Source organism: Hyperoodon ampullatus (genome assembly GCF_949752795.1).
Source record: "Hyperoodon ampullatus genome assembly, chromosome: 9".
NCBI lineage: Eukaryota > Metazoa > Chordata > Mammalia > Artiodactyla > Ziphiidae > Hyperoodon > Hyperoodon ampullatus.
In genome coordinates, this window is record NC_136922.1 from 7,718,484 (window position 1) to 7,732,356 (window position 13,873).

A 13,873-nucleotide genomic window follows, 5' to 3' on the forward strand; every position below is an offset into this window, starting at 1 on the left:
GAACGTTATTCTAGAAAACCCATCATGTAATGGCAAATATAGTCAGTGAATCTTTCTCTTTGACTGTGGTTAGTTTTGTTTTGATTTTTGAAACCTTTTACCCCAAAGGAAAAGAGCCAGAGATGTACTGTTAGTTATTTTTATCCGTGACCTTCAGCACATCATCCAGAAATGAAGGCCCAAGATCGAGCTGCAGGAAGAGGAGGGAACCCAGTGAGATCAGAGAAGGACTCCTCTGATTTTTAGTCTTTTCCTTGACGAGCTCACACCAGGCGGGATGGTCAAACATATTCTTGGCTGCCCAGTAGGGGTACAGTTTGGAGAGGCTGGCAGAGTGGCGGGACTGGGATGGGGACCCACCAGAGCCCCCATGAAACGTCCCCCTGATAGACCATACTGTTCTCCTCCATGACCCGCTCACAGCTAAGCCAGGGCAGCTTGCCCGGACCAAAGGACTCCTGTTTGGAGTCGAATGTCACCGTTGACAATAAGGGCAACATGAGTGCTTGGGACCCTCCAAGAGTCGGGAGGGAGACGATGTTTTTGAGCACCAGGGTGAGCGTTTCTGTGAACATGGAGTCGGTGGTGCCACTGGCCCTGAGGAACTCCATACACCCAGGGAACTGGCCCATGCGTGCTTTCTCCTGGTTTCCAGGTAGAAGATCAGAGTTCCCCTGAAGAAAGGAAATGTCTCCAAAGACATCGTGCTGGCCATTCTTGACCATGTGAATGGTGTGGCAGAAGTCTCCAAGGGGAGGACTGATCATCTCGGGAGACAAGATGCTCCTCCGTTTAAATTTCTTTCCTTTCTTATTATTGGCAGCTTTCAGGTAAATTAGGGTCTTGGCTGCTCTTCTGGAGTTGGAGAATGTCGATTTAGCAAAAACGGCCACTTTCTTTCCGGATGTTATTTTCCCCCAGTATCCTTTTTTTTTTTTTTTTTTTTTTTTTTTGCGGTACGCGGGCCTCTCACTGTTGTGGCCTCTCCCGTTGTGGAGCACAGGCTCCGGACACGCAGGCTCAGCGGCCATGGCTCACGGGCCCAGCCGCTCCGCGGCATGTGGGATCTTCCCAGACCGGGGCACGAACCCACGTCTACTGCATCGGCAGGCGGACTCTCAACCACTGTGCCACCAGGGAACCCCCCCCCAGTATCCTTTTTGATAGGAACTGTCACATCATTTTTCTCAAGCAGCCGCAGAAGTGGCTCTGAAAGGAGGCGGAGGTGTAGGAGACCTTCTTGGACTTAACAGCCGACTGGGGCTTTCTGGAGGGCCGGCTACATCCTCCAATCCCTGGCACAGCGTGGAGAAAACAACGGTGCCAAGGATCACAGCTGCTGCGGGATCCACACAGGTGGATGTGTGGGACCCACACCTCCCGAGGGCTCCTGCACATCACGCGCAGATCCAGCCAGGTCAACCAGCGCCTGCTCAGAGTATTATCTGTGCAGAGGCTGTGTGAAGTCTCCCAGGGCCGGGGTCTCCGGGCTCGCCCCCAGCTGCTTGGCCCCCGCAGCTGCGCTCCCTGCCCTCTCAGGCCAGGATAGGCATATTTAAACAACCGTGCTTAGATTCTTATTTGGTCATGTGGGAATTCTAGATTTTCATAGGTACACATCGTAGCTACAACTTTTTTTTGGACCAAGATAATACTCACATAGGGTTTTGATAATAACATAAGAACTATGGACCATGAAAAAATAAAAATATTTTCCAAGGTGAGAGTTGTTTTTTTTTTTTTTTTTTTTTGTAACAGTGAAAACCAAGCCGTCTTTGACAGAGTCGTGAATAGTCACAGATGTGCCTGGAGACAGGAGACGTGGGGATAATTACTAGGTCAGAATAGGCACCCAGGCGCTCGGCATGCGTGCTTATGCTCACAGGCATGCTCATGTGCTGCGGTAGCAGGCATCACCCTCCCAACTACTGTTATTTCATTATATTTGAGTGTGAGTTGTCAATCTAGATATATATTAATGAATGGAGAGGAAAGAAATTATATAATTATAGACCATCTGAAACAGATAAGAAAGTAAAACTATGAATTAGAAGAAATCATTACAAATATGAAATTTTGTGATATATTTGATCATGGCATATAACTAGTTGTAATTATTCTTGAGGAAAAATCACACATTTTTATAACAAATCACACAGCAGGACTTAACTCTGTTCCCATATGGGCACCATAAGTCTATTTCTAATCCTTGGTTAAGTTTAGTGTCTTTAGCACCTCAGTCTCTTTTTTTCTTCCTTTAATAGTTAGAAAAGACACATAGTCTATAACTTAGATAGGAGAAAATGGACACAAAAATCTAAGACCTACCAGTCCCTAGGTATGTGTGAACTTGGTAAATCACTTCATATCCCCTGGAATGAGTTTTCAAAATTTACAAAATGAAAGGTTCTGGCTAATTATTTCCCCCTAGTGCTAATGTCTAAAATTCTATTCAAAAGTGTGTTAAACTATTAAGGAGTGTAGATAAAGGTATAGCTTATTCAGTCTCAGTACTGGAGAAAATATAAGAATGAAACTACTGGATGAATAAAAACACCCTTAAGACCTGGAAAATAGTTTGAATAGAAATCCTTAGCAGTATTGTAATTATGTAAAATCAGTTTAATGTTGTTCTCAAATTTGAGTGTGTATTGCAATCCCCCAGAGTACTTGTAAAACTCATTAATGGGGTCTAAACCAAGAGTCTCTGATTCATTTGGTCTAAGGTGGGGCCTAAGAATTTGCATTTCTACTTAGCTCCCAGGAGATGCTGATGTGGCTGGTTCAGGAGCCACCCTTGGAGAACCACTCATATAACCTACACTTTCAATTTTAGGATCTCAAAGTGCTCTGGTTTTAAAACTTTGATAGATGTTTTTTTATTTAGCATGCATATTTTAGACTTGTTTTTTAAATTCTATTTATTATTATTATTTTTTAATATTTATTTTATATTGGAGCATAGCTGATTAACAATGTGTTAGTTTCAGGTGTACAGCAAAGCGATTGATATATATATATGTATATGTATACATATATAAATATATATTTACATATATATGTATATATATATGTAAATATATATATATTTACACACACATATGCACATGTGTATCTATTCTTTTTCAAATTCTTTTCCCATTTAGGTTATTACGTAGTATTGAGCAGAGTTCCCTGTGCTGTACACAGGTCCTTGTTTATTTTAAATATAGCAGTGTGGATTGATTGGGAGTTTGGGATTGACATGTACACACTGCTAGAGTTGTTGAAAATATATGCCACCAGTGTAAAGCACCTGTAACTTCTTAAATGTAGAACAGTTAATTGATGCTGGTAAATTCATAATAAAATATATATTTCTTATCATCATTAAATCCTTAGATTAGGGTTTTATATAGGCAGAAACAGAATATTTCAATGTTATGTTAATGGCAAGAAAATAATAAGTACATTTCAATACAATGGCAGTTGTCAAGGGGAAGCTTTTTCAGAAATACAAATGGTCAAGGAAAGAATGCCACTTTTTTGGGGGACTCGCTCACCTGTACGTGTAAGGACCTCTTTGCTTAACTTTAATTTTGCTGCTGTTAACTGCCACCTCCTCTGGATTCTGTACATCAAAGATCCAAACCTGTCTGTAAACTTCTGCGCCTGTTTTAACCCAATTTTTAAAAGCAATTGTACCTTCTTCAAGGACAGCTTCCTATGAAAAAGAAAACAAGTTTGTGTTATTGACTTGTAGTCAATATGGGCACTTGTGGGAGTTGAAAACCTTTAGTTAATCAGCAAAAGCAATAAGCTCAAGTACGTTGCTCATGAGAACCTTTGCAGCCTGCCACACGCTTGCAACAGAAATGTTTTCAACACGTTATGAGACCAGTCTCTTTTAGTTAACCTTTTACAAAGAGAATCAGTGTGTAATATTGTAGACATGTCTGTCGATTGTAAGGCCAGCCGTTGGCAAGTTTTAGAGTGACCCTATGGCAATATTGTGACAGTTCGTAACACAATTTATTAAGCAAATTTTATTCAACTTTTTCCAAAAAATTCTTATCAGGTCAAACATTAACCTCTCTTCTGCCTTCAGTGAGTTAGACTGAGGAGACAAAACAGAAAAACTGAGAGAAAAATATAGTGGTATTGGAACCTTTTTTCATTTTCTTCAAATCTTGGCCACTTCCAGGGAAGATGATCACTTAACATTTGTCAAACTCCTCTTCAAAACCCCGCTCAATGAGGCTTTCCTAACTCTCAGTACATTTGCAGAAATCTATTAGTACGTGTTTCCAAAAATTACAACGGATTGTAATTCGTTACTATTACTGTCTGATTCGTTACTATTAGGTTACTATATTTTAGATAAAAGAATGAAAAAGGGACATGTCCTATTATTCTTTTGTGAAATCCACTAAAAATCTTTGATGCTCTTTGTAGTAAAGATAGATACACCGAAAAAATACCAATGACAGAATCAGAAAGCCCTACATTAGAAATTGGCTCCTGTGCTTTAGGAGCTGGGACTGAGTAGAAAGTTACCAGATCCCTTGGGTCAATTTCAGTATCTGTAAAACGAAGGAATTATAGATGGTCTTGTGGTTTCCTTCCAAGGCTTTCACTCTCTGAGCAGGAAGCCTCTGAAGCTCTAGTAGCTAACGCAGACAAAGGTGACTTTGTAGCAGACAGTGTTTCCAAATAAGTACCTTGGGAGGAATGCCCAGGTGTAAAGTTCCAACTTACCTTAGTGCTAGAGGAAGAGGGAGAAAAGTATTTCACACAGAATGAGCTTAACAAGACCCATGAATACAGGGACAGTCTGACCTGTTTGTTTCCTTCACCTGCATTCATAGAATAATGGATCAGGAAAGGACAGTGAACATTAGCACATTTTCTAGGAGAGCGTGCTGAGGCTCTGAGAAACCAGGTGTCTGGCCCACGGGTAACTGAGGCAAATACCTAGAAGTAGAATCATGACGAGGATCCTAGTCTCTGACCCTTAGGCTTGTCCTCTTTTACACCGCATTTTTACTATTTTTTGTTCCTGTCACCTCTGCACTTAGTTGGTAGAAGTCAAATTAAGTTTCATATCTTCAGGAAACTTTACTTATTACTTAATGCAGAGAATAAGGGAATTCCTTAGAGAAGAACAGGGCATTGGGTATAATGCCATTACAAAATCCTGTGCTGTTGCAATCCTTTTACACTGGGTACATTGGAGCTGCTAAAGTGATGTTAGACCTTACTTTTTTACAACTAATTATCCTTAAAAAATGCTTTATTGCTCCTAAAAATCTTATTTCCATAGTAAGCTGAAAATTAAGACAATATTGCACATAGATAAAGCATTATGGCTGTTCCTCTAAATGTAAAGGTGTTTATGAGGGTGTTGAAGCTGAAATCTATACTGAAGTTGAAATCTGTGTTAATTTACCCATTTCCAGAAAACACACGAACCTACACATTATTACTCTCACACTATTGATATAAGAATCTTAAGGACTAATATAATATCAATTGTTTATCATGTACCTCTCAAGGCACATATTTTATTTCAGTTCTTAATGAAAGGAACTCTATAAGTACTTAAAGAATTGAAAAGGGACTGTGACAGAATGTACTTGGCAGGACAGAAAACTTCCTCGTTCTAATGGTTATGCATTTAATATCAAAAGACATTGTAAGCGTATCATGTCTTTTTTCTAAAGGCCATGAATCACTTTGCCTTATTTGTTCATCTGGAGATATTTTTTCAACTGGGAAAGCTGAAATGCAAAGAGTTGAAATGAATGCATTGAATTATCAGATATTAGAGTTCGGGTCATCTAATTCCATCCGTTTTTTAGAGGTAGAAGTGGGTCCTACAGAAAACAGATGTCCGATTCAATATTGTACAACAATTTAGTAGTAGATAATGGAGAATCAGGTATTTTACTACAATTATGTGTGGTTTGCATAACACCACGATTTGTTCACAAAGAAAAATATATTGAAACAGTCAGAACAGGAATGCATTTCTTCTGATCCTAACACTACTGTATGTACTAGAAAATTGTATAGACCTCAGTGACTAGTAAGATTATTTTATCATCAGTTCCTCTAATTTTAAAAGGAGCAAAAGTTTTTATGTCCTTTGTGAATTTAAGAGGCCTTGATTTTAAATTGACTTTGGACTATCTAGTCTATTTTGCAAATCTTTTGCTAAATTTGAAGTACAAAGGTGTTAATTATGTGTATAGAAAAAATAATATAATTTAAGATCCTCGCACTTGGCTGATTCAGCCCTAGTAATGACTGGATTCCAGCCTGATGACTCTCACATGGCTTGGTCTCCAGCTGAGTTGAAAGACATTTACCTTGAAACTTCTACATTTGCTACATTTTGTTTACCTTGAAACTTCTATTTTGCTACATTTGCTAATTTGAAAGCAGACGTTTGGAAGACTAATAACTTCTATCTAGTCACATGGTCATTTGATTATTGCTGTTACAAGAAAACAGTACTCATCCCATGACTGGCAACTTTATTATAACTATTAAAATGTCCTTGATATCTTCCTATGCATGAAGTATGTAAAGCACATATGTCAAAAATATATTGTCCCATTTCTCAAGGCTCTTATAGTGTACCAGGAGACAGAATTATGTGTAGCATATTTTAATCTATGAGTTGGTTTCCTTACCCTACTTCCAGCCTGACCAAGTCCATTGGCTTCTTTACTCAAAGCCTAGAGTGAAGTGGTTAACAATGAAACAAGATGCTATGAGTTTGATCCCCAGTTTGGTCATGTGCTAACCATTTAAACTTGGGCAGGTTATTTAATTTTTTGTACCTCAGTTTCCTTACCTGTAAAATGGGGTAATAATAATATTAAGTTGAACTATACAAAATTAGTATTTTTCAAAGTCAAAATAAGTAGAACATGGCATAATTAAATATTTATCCTCATGGGTTGTTATAAGATTTATTAAAAGTCAGCATTTAGAAGAGTGTTAGCACATAGCAAGCATTCAATAAACATTGGCTACTGTTATACAAATCCTATCCACCCCTTAGAAGGAGAATTCTCATCTCACTTGCTTCCCATCTTGCTTTAACTACTTTGCTCTTAGCATTACTGTCTAAACCAGTTATGTGGCAATAACATGTAAAATCCTGTAACACTTCCTTTTCTGCTATTTAATTATTTATATATTTATTCTCCATCCAGTGAAATCAAAACTTCCTTAAAAAGCAGAAACATACTGAAAATAGTTTCATCTTCTCCAATCACTACCAAAATCTGTTCTATTTGGGACCAATTACAAGCAGTTTCCATGTACAAAAATTTTTCTAATATGTGTGTGCATTATGCACACGCATGTGTGTACAGGCTGAGAGAAAGAAATCTTTAATTTGCTTCTTGGTGTTTTGCAGTTAATATCATAGGGAAATTAAATTAAAATTTATTTTAAATTACCTATGTTATACAGTATTCACTAAGCATTTATCAAGTGATATGAACAATGTCAAGGTGACAAATTATCCTTTGTAAATAGTGGCAAAACTTCATCCTTTTTCTGAAGTCCTTTGGTAGTTTCTACTTTCTACATACATGGCAGCTCATGCCATTGACTTTTAGTCTGTCTAGCAAGATTGCATAAACCTGCTGGCCCAGACAAATCTACTAGGAATCATAGTCTAAAATACTGGTAAAAAAAAAAAATAGTTTTCAGCTATAACGCGTAAAAACCATGAAGTCCTTAAAAAACATCCCTTGGAAGTAAACAGTAAAGAAATATGAATATATATATATATATATATATATATATATATATATATATATATATATATATATATCTGTTAAAATTAAGCACTTTCATTCTTCTTTTTTTTTTTAAATGGTGTTTGTATGCAGGTAATAACTTTCCCAATTTTGTATTAGTCCATTAAATGAAACAAGTAATCTGCAATGATTTCAATGGTAAACAAAAACTGACCAGTACTAAAACTTGAATATATTTGTAAAATAACAGCATTAACTTAAGTGCTCTTGAGGTAGGGGTAAGACACTTGGCTCACTGGGTTTACACATAATTCAGAGATGACTCCTACTGTTGACCACTTTTTCTGTCTTTTTGTCTCTACATTCAGACTCTCTAGAAAATGAACCTATTAGTTTTATCTCTAATCTCTATAGTAATGATCAAATCTCTCTGAGCACTGGCCTTTTTTTTTTTTTTTTTTTTTTTTTTTGGTGGTACGCGGGCCTCTCACTGTTGTGGCCTCTCCCTTTTTTTTTTTTTTTTTTTTTGCGGTATGCGGGCCTCTCACTGTTGTGGCCTCCACCGTTGCAGAGCACAGGCTCCAGATGCACAGGCTCAGTGGCCATGGCTCATGGGCCCAGCCACTCCACGGCATGTGGAATCTTCCTGGACCAGGGCACAAACCCGTGTCCCCTGCATCGACAGGTGGACTCTCAACCACTGAGCCACCAGAGAAGCCCTGAGCACTGACCTTTGAAATACATACTGATGTTCATATCAAATCACTTCTAAAACCTCTGTCTTTTATTCTTCTAAGGAATACATCTCCTTCAGTAACTCAACTGGTTATCTTACAGTTTGCAGATTTCACTCCTCTCCCTATTTAGTCCTTTTATTCCATTGTATCCTATCACCCATCAGTTCTATGTACTTCACCACACTAGACCAGAGTGTCTTTTATTATGTGCAGACTGTGCAATAATCTTATTAAAAGGGAGTCTTAAATGACACGAAAAAGAAAGCTGGAAAAAGAAAAACATATGGAGGCTATATAATGTACTTCTAAGCAGCCAATGGATCACTGAAGAAATCAAAGAGGAAATCAAAAATTACCTAGAGACAAATGAAAGTGAAAAGGAACGAGATCATAAAGATAAGAGCAGAAATAAATGAAATGGATACAAAAAAAGATAAACATCAACAAAACTAGAAACTAGTTCTTGGAAAAGATAAATAAAATTGATAAACCTTTAGCCAGACTCATCAGAAGAAAAAGAGAAATGGCTCAAATCAATAAAATTAGAAATGAAAAAGAAGTTACAACCAATACCACAGAAATGCAAAAAATAAGAGACTGCTGTGAACAACTGTGTGCCAAGAAAATGGACAACCTAGACCAAGAAATGGATAAATTCTTAGAAAGGTACATTCTTCCAAGACTGAACCAGGAAGAAGTAGAAAATATGAACAGACCAATTACCAGTAATGAAATTGAATCAGTAATTTTAAAACTCCCAAGAAGAGAAGTCCAGGACCAGATGGCTTTACAGGTGAATTCTACTAAACATTTAGAGAATAATTGACACCTATCCTTCTCAAACTATTCCAAAACATTTCAGAGGAAGGAGTATTTCCAAACTCATTCTATGAGGTCAGCATCACCCTGATACCAGAAGCAGACAAAAATATTACAAAAAAAAAATAATTAAAGGCCAATATCTCTGATGAACATAGATTCAAAAATCCTCAAGAAAATATTAGCAAACCAAATCCAACAATACATTAAAAGGTTCATATATTATGATCAAGTGGGATTTATTCCAGGGATGGAAGTATTTTTCAACATCTGCAAATCAGTCAGTGGGATACACCACATTAACAAATTGAAGAATAAAAAACCATATGATCATCTCAATAGAAGCAGAAAAACTTTTTCTTAAAATTATACATCCATTTATGAGAAAAACTCTCTAGAAAATGGGCACAGAGAGAACATACCTCAACATAATAAAGGTCATACATGACAACCCACAGCTAACATCATACTCAATGGTGAAAAGTTGAAAGCATTTTCTCTAAAGATCAGGAATAAGATAAGAACGCACACTCATGTCACTTTTATTCAACATAGTTTTGGAAGTCCTAACCACACCAATCAGAGAAGAAAAAGAAATAAAAGGAATCAAAATTGGAAAGGAAGAAGTAAAGCTGTCACTGTTTGCAGATGACATGATATTATATGTAGAAAATCTTCAGTACACCACAAGAAAAGTACAAGAGCCCATCAGTGAATTCAGTAAAGTTGCAGGATACAAAACTAATATAAAAGAATCTGTTGCATTTCTATACACTAACAATGAACTATTGGAATGGGAAATTAAGGAAACAATCCCATTTACCATGATACCAAAAGGAATAAAATACCAAAATAAACCTACCTAGGGAAGTAAAAGACCTATACTTGCAGAAATGTAAGACACTGATGAAAGAAGTTGAAGATGACACAAGCAGCTGGAAAGATACACTGCATCCTTCGGTTGGAAGAATTAATATTATTAAATTACCATACTACCCAAGGAAATCTACAGATTCAATGCAATCCCTATCAAAATACCAATGACATTTTTCACAGAACTAGAACAAATAATTTTAAAATTTGTGTGGAAACACAAAAGACACCAAATAGCTAAAACAATTTTGAGAAAGAAGAACAGTGCCAGAGGAATCAAGCTCCCTGAGTTTACATTATAAAACAAAGTGACAGTAATATACTGGCACAAAAATAGACACATAGGTCAATGGAGCAGAATAGAGGGCCCAGAAATAACTACACCCTATGGTCATTTAATCATCAACAAAGGAGGCAAGAATATACAATGGAGAAAAGACCGTCTCTTCAGCAAGTCATGCTGGGAAAGCCGGACAGCCTCATGTAAATCAGTGAAATTAGAACACTCCCTCACACCATATGCAAAAATAAACTCAAAATGGATTAAAGTCTTAAATGTAAAACTGTATGTCATAAACCTCCTAGAGGAAAACATAGGCAGAACACTCTTTGACATAAATTGCAGCAATATTTTTTAGGTCTGTCTCCAAAGGCAAAGGAAATAAAAGCAAAAATAAATAAATGGGACCTAGTTAAACCTAAAACATTTTCCACAGTAAAGGAAACCATACACAAAAAAGACAACCTACTGAATGGGAGAAACTATTTGTAAATGACATGACTGCCCATAATGGGTTAATATCAACAATATATAAACATCTCATACAACTCAACACACATACACACACAAAAAAACAACTTTTAAAGTAGGCAGAAGAACTGAACAGACATTTTTTCAAAGAGGGAATGCAGATGGTCAACAGCCACATGAGAATATGCTCAACATTGCTAATCATCAGGAAAATGCAGATCAAAACCACAATGAGGTATCACCTCACACCTGTCAGAATGGCTATTATCAAAAAGAACACAAATAACAAATGTTGGTGAGGATGTAGAGAAAAGGGAACCCCTCGTACACTGTTGGCGAGAATGTAAATTGGTGCAGCCACTGTGGAGAACAGTATGGAGGTTCCTCAAAAAGCTAAAAATAGAACTACCATATGACCCAGCAGCTTCACTCCTGGGTATATGTCCAAAAAAACAAAAACACTAATTTGAAAAGATATATGCACCCCAATGATCATAGCTGCATTATTTACAATTGCCAAGGTATGGAAGCAACCTAAGTGTCCATCAACAGATGAATGGATAAAGAAGTGTTGGTATATATACACAATGCAATACGACTCAGCCATAAAAAAAGAATGAAATTTTGCCATTTGAAGCAACGTGGATGGACGTGGAGGGTATTATGCTAAGTGAAATTAATCAAACAAAGAAAATGCTGTATGCTATGACTTACAGTGGAATCTAAAAAATACAACAAACTAGTGAATAAAACACAAAAAAAGCAGACTCACAGATATAGAGAACAAACTAGTGGTTACCAGTAAGGAGAGAGGAGGAAGAAGGGGCAATATAGGGGTGGGGGGACAATGGTTATTATGGGATTATATGAAATCCTGTGTGTGAAACTTTTGAAATGTGTAAAGTACAACAGAATTTAAAGAATATTTCTTTCAATAAAAAATGGTATATATGTATGCAAAAAAAGCATATCAACATACTCTTTGGACGTAATTAAAAGCAATTATTTCTATTAATTTGCATACCTAATATAGTTTTTTATCAAAATTTGGATATTTAGACTTAAGATGACGGTGCATTCATATAGAATATACATCATGCTTTGACCATTTCTCTATCATGTAGAGTTTCAATTGTTCATTATGACCTTTGTGTTGAAGACACAAAATTGCCAGTTACAATGAAATATAAAACAGGCACCCTAAGCCAAAAAGGGATGGAAGGTAGAATGAATCAGGATGACAAGAAATATTCTTGATAATACTTGTACCTTTTTAACTGTCTTCTCAATAAGCATGTCTCCAACTGGCATTAGAATACCTCCAAACACAGCCAGGACTGCACCAATGACAGCACCGGCGATGAGCCCGCAGTTTCGATCGCAGCCCATTTTTCTTGTTCAGGGGGACAGCTAAGATTCAGCACCTGCTTCTTTCAAACTCCCAGGTCTGATGAACGTGGTTTCCAGGAGGTCTGGTTCTATCATTGGAAGGAGATCATAAAGCAGAAACTTAAATACCAGTAGAAAAAGATCAAAGTAAACATGCAACTGAAACAGATCATTTTGCCAGTTATAAATAAACAGATGTTTTTTTTTAATATACAAAACTTTCTAGGTTTTGTCCTTTCTTGATTTGAACTACCTACCAGTGGTAGAAGTAATAAATATTGTCACATAGAGCATTTCTTTAAAATTCTCCTCTTTTAAATTTTCTTTCTGTGGATGATTAACACACTGAAATATTAACTAAGGAGAATATGCTTACTGTACTCTCACCCCCTGCCTACCTTCCATCAGCCTGGGACACTTATGGGCATCTTTATCCTCTATCTGGCTTCTCCACTCAAACACAACCATCTGTCTGCACCCTACCTGGAGTTCTCCTGCAAACTGCATGTGGGTGGACTGATGTCTTTTCCATCCAAATGCTAAGCAAATATAGGGACAGATGTTTTCTTTACTATTCCTTTTTCACAAATAGAAAGGTAAGGATTTTATAGGAAATGATCTGATGAGTCTGTGAAGAAATCAATTTTTCTAATTATTTATAAGCTATCTGTTAAAACAGAAAAGCATGAGTAATTTGGGAAAATAATACTAGAATAGTCTCTAATATCATCAAAATTATAAGCACCATTAAAAGAAAATTCCACTGTCAGGAATATTGAGTTCATGCCTGAATTCTTTCTTATGCACAGTGTTGAAAACATTGAAATATTTTAAATAAGAGTATTTTAAATTTAATTTTTAATAACTGACTTTTAGATAGTTGGGAGGTAAAAAAAGATTTGAAGAAAATATGTAAGGTAGAGGATAACTAGTTTCTGTCACAACATTGGTTTCTTACTAGTCTCAAATGAATTTTTTAACATATTCAAGTGCAATATTGTTCATTTTGTCATGGGCAGCTGACTCATGCCAATTCTGTTAAAATATGTAGATTGTGTCAGTATGTATTTCACCTAGTCAGTCTTATCTTTGGTATCTTCATATAATATATGCTCCTTTCATAAAGATTGAAAGAAAATTCTTAGTGGAATTGGTAGGTCCTTTTGTAGCAAAGTTAGTAAGAATTTGCTATTCTAGTATTCAAAACCCTGTTTATTTGAGATATTTTGTTTGCAACAGCATTTTTTTAAATGGGGTTGACCTGACATTGATAAATGGACTGTGCTTTGTACTTATAAAAACTTATTCCCTGCTTCAAAATGCCCCTGGCAAAAGAAAACAAAAATGCCAACAGAATGGAGGCTACAGACAGAAAAGACACACAAACAATATTTTTGTCACGCTCGTGACTATAATAATAAAAATTATATTTTGTTATGGTCTCAGTTTTTCCCTCCATAGCTTTGTAGTGGTAGAAATACCTCTCTGATGATTTTATTAGTATTTCTCTCCACTTGAGGAACCATTTAATTCTTTTAAAGTCT

The 13,873-nt window shown here is 36.6% G+C and overlaps 1 protein-coding gene and 1 pseudogene across 5 annotated transcripts in view; both read right to left on the reverse strand.

Moving 5' to 3' along the window:
- LOC307057665 (platelet glycoprotein 4-like) overlaps positions 1-12,416 on the reverse strand; it is a gene marked incomplete at both ends in the record, with an annotated part of 34,366 nt that extends 21,950 nt beyond the window's left edge. For 2 of the 4 annotated variants that reach the window (XM_079710880.1, XM_079710879.1), the window contains 2 exons: positions 3,543-3,703; positions 12,210-12,329. In XM_079710880.1, coding sequence (XP_079567006.1) covers positions 3,543-3,703; positions 12,210-12,329 — 281 coding nt within the window. Of the gene's footprint in view, positions 1-3,542; positions 3,704-12,209 lie in introns of all 4 variants that reach the window. The other 2 variants (XM_079710881.1, XM_079710878.1) reach the window with 2 other exon arrangements.
- On the reverse strand, positions 131-1,398 carry LOC307057658 (cdc42 effector protein 3-like; annotated as a pseudogene). The gene is made up of 2 exons: positions 1,178-1,398; positions 131-855 (listed from the first exon to the last, which is right to left on the reverse strand). The product of its transcript is annotated as a cdc42 effector protein 3-like (transcript).
- Positions 12,417-13,873: the final 1,457 nt, after the last annotated feature.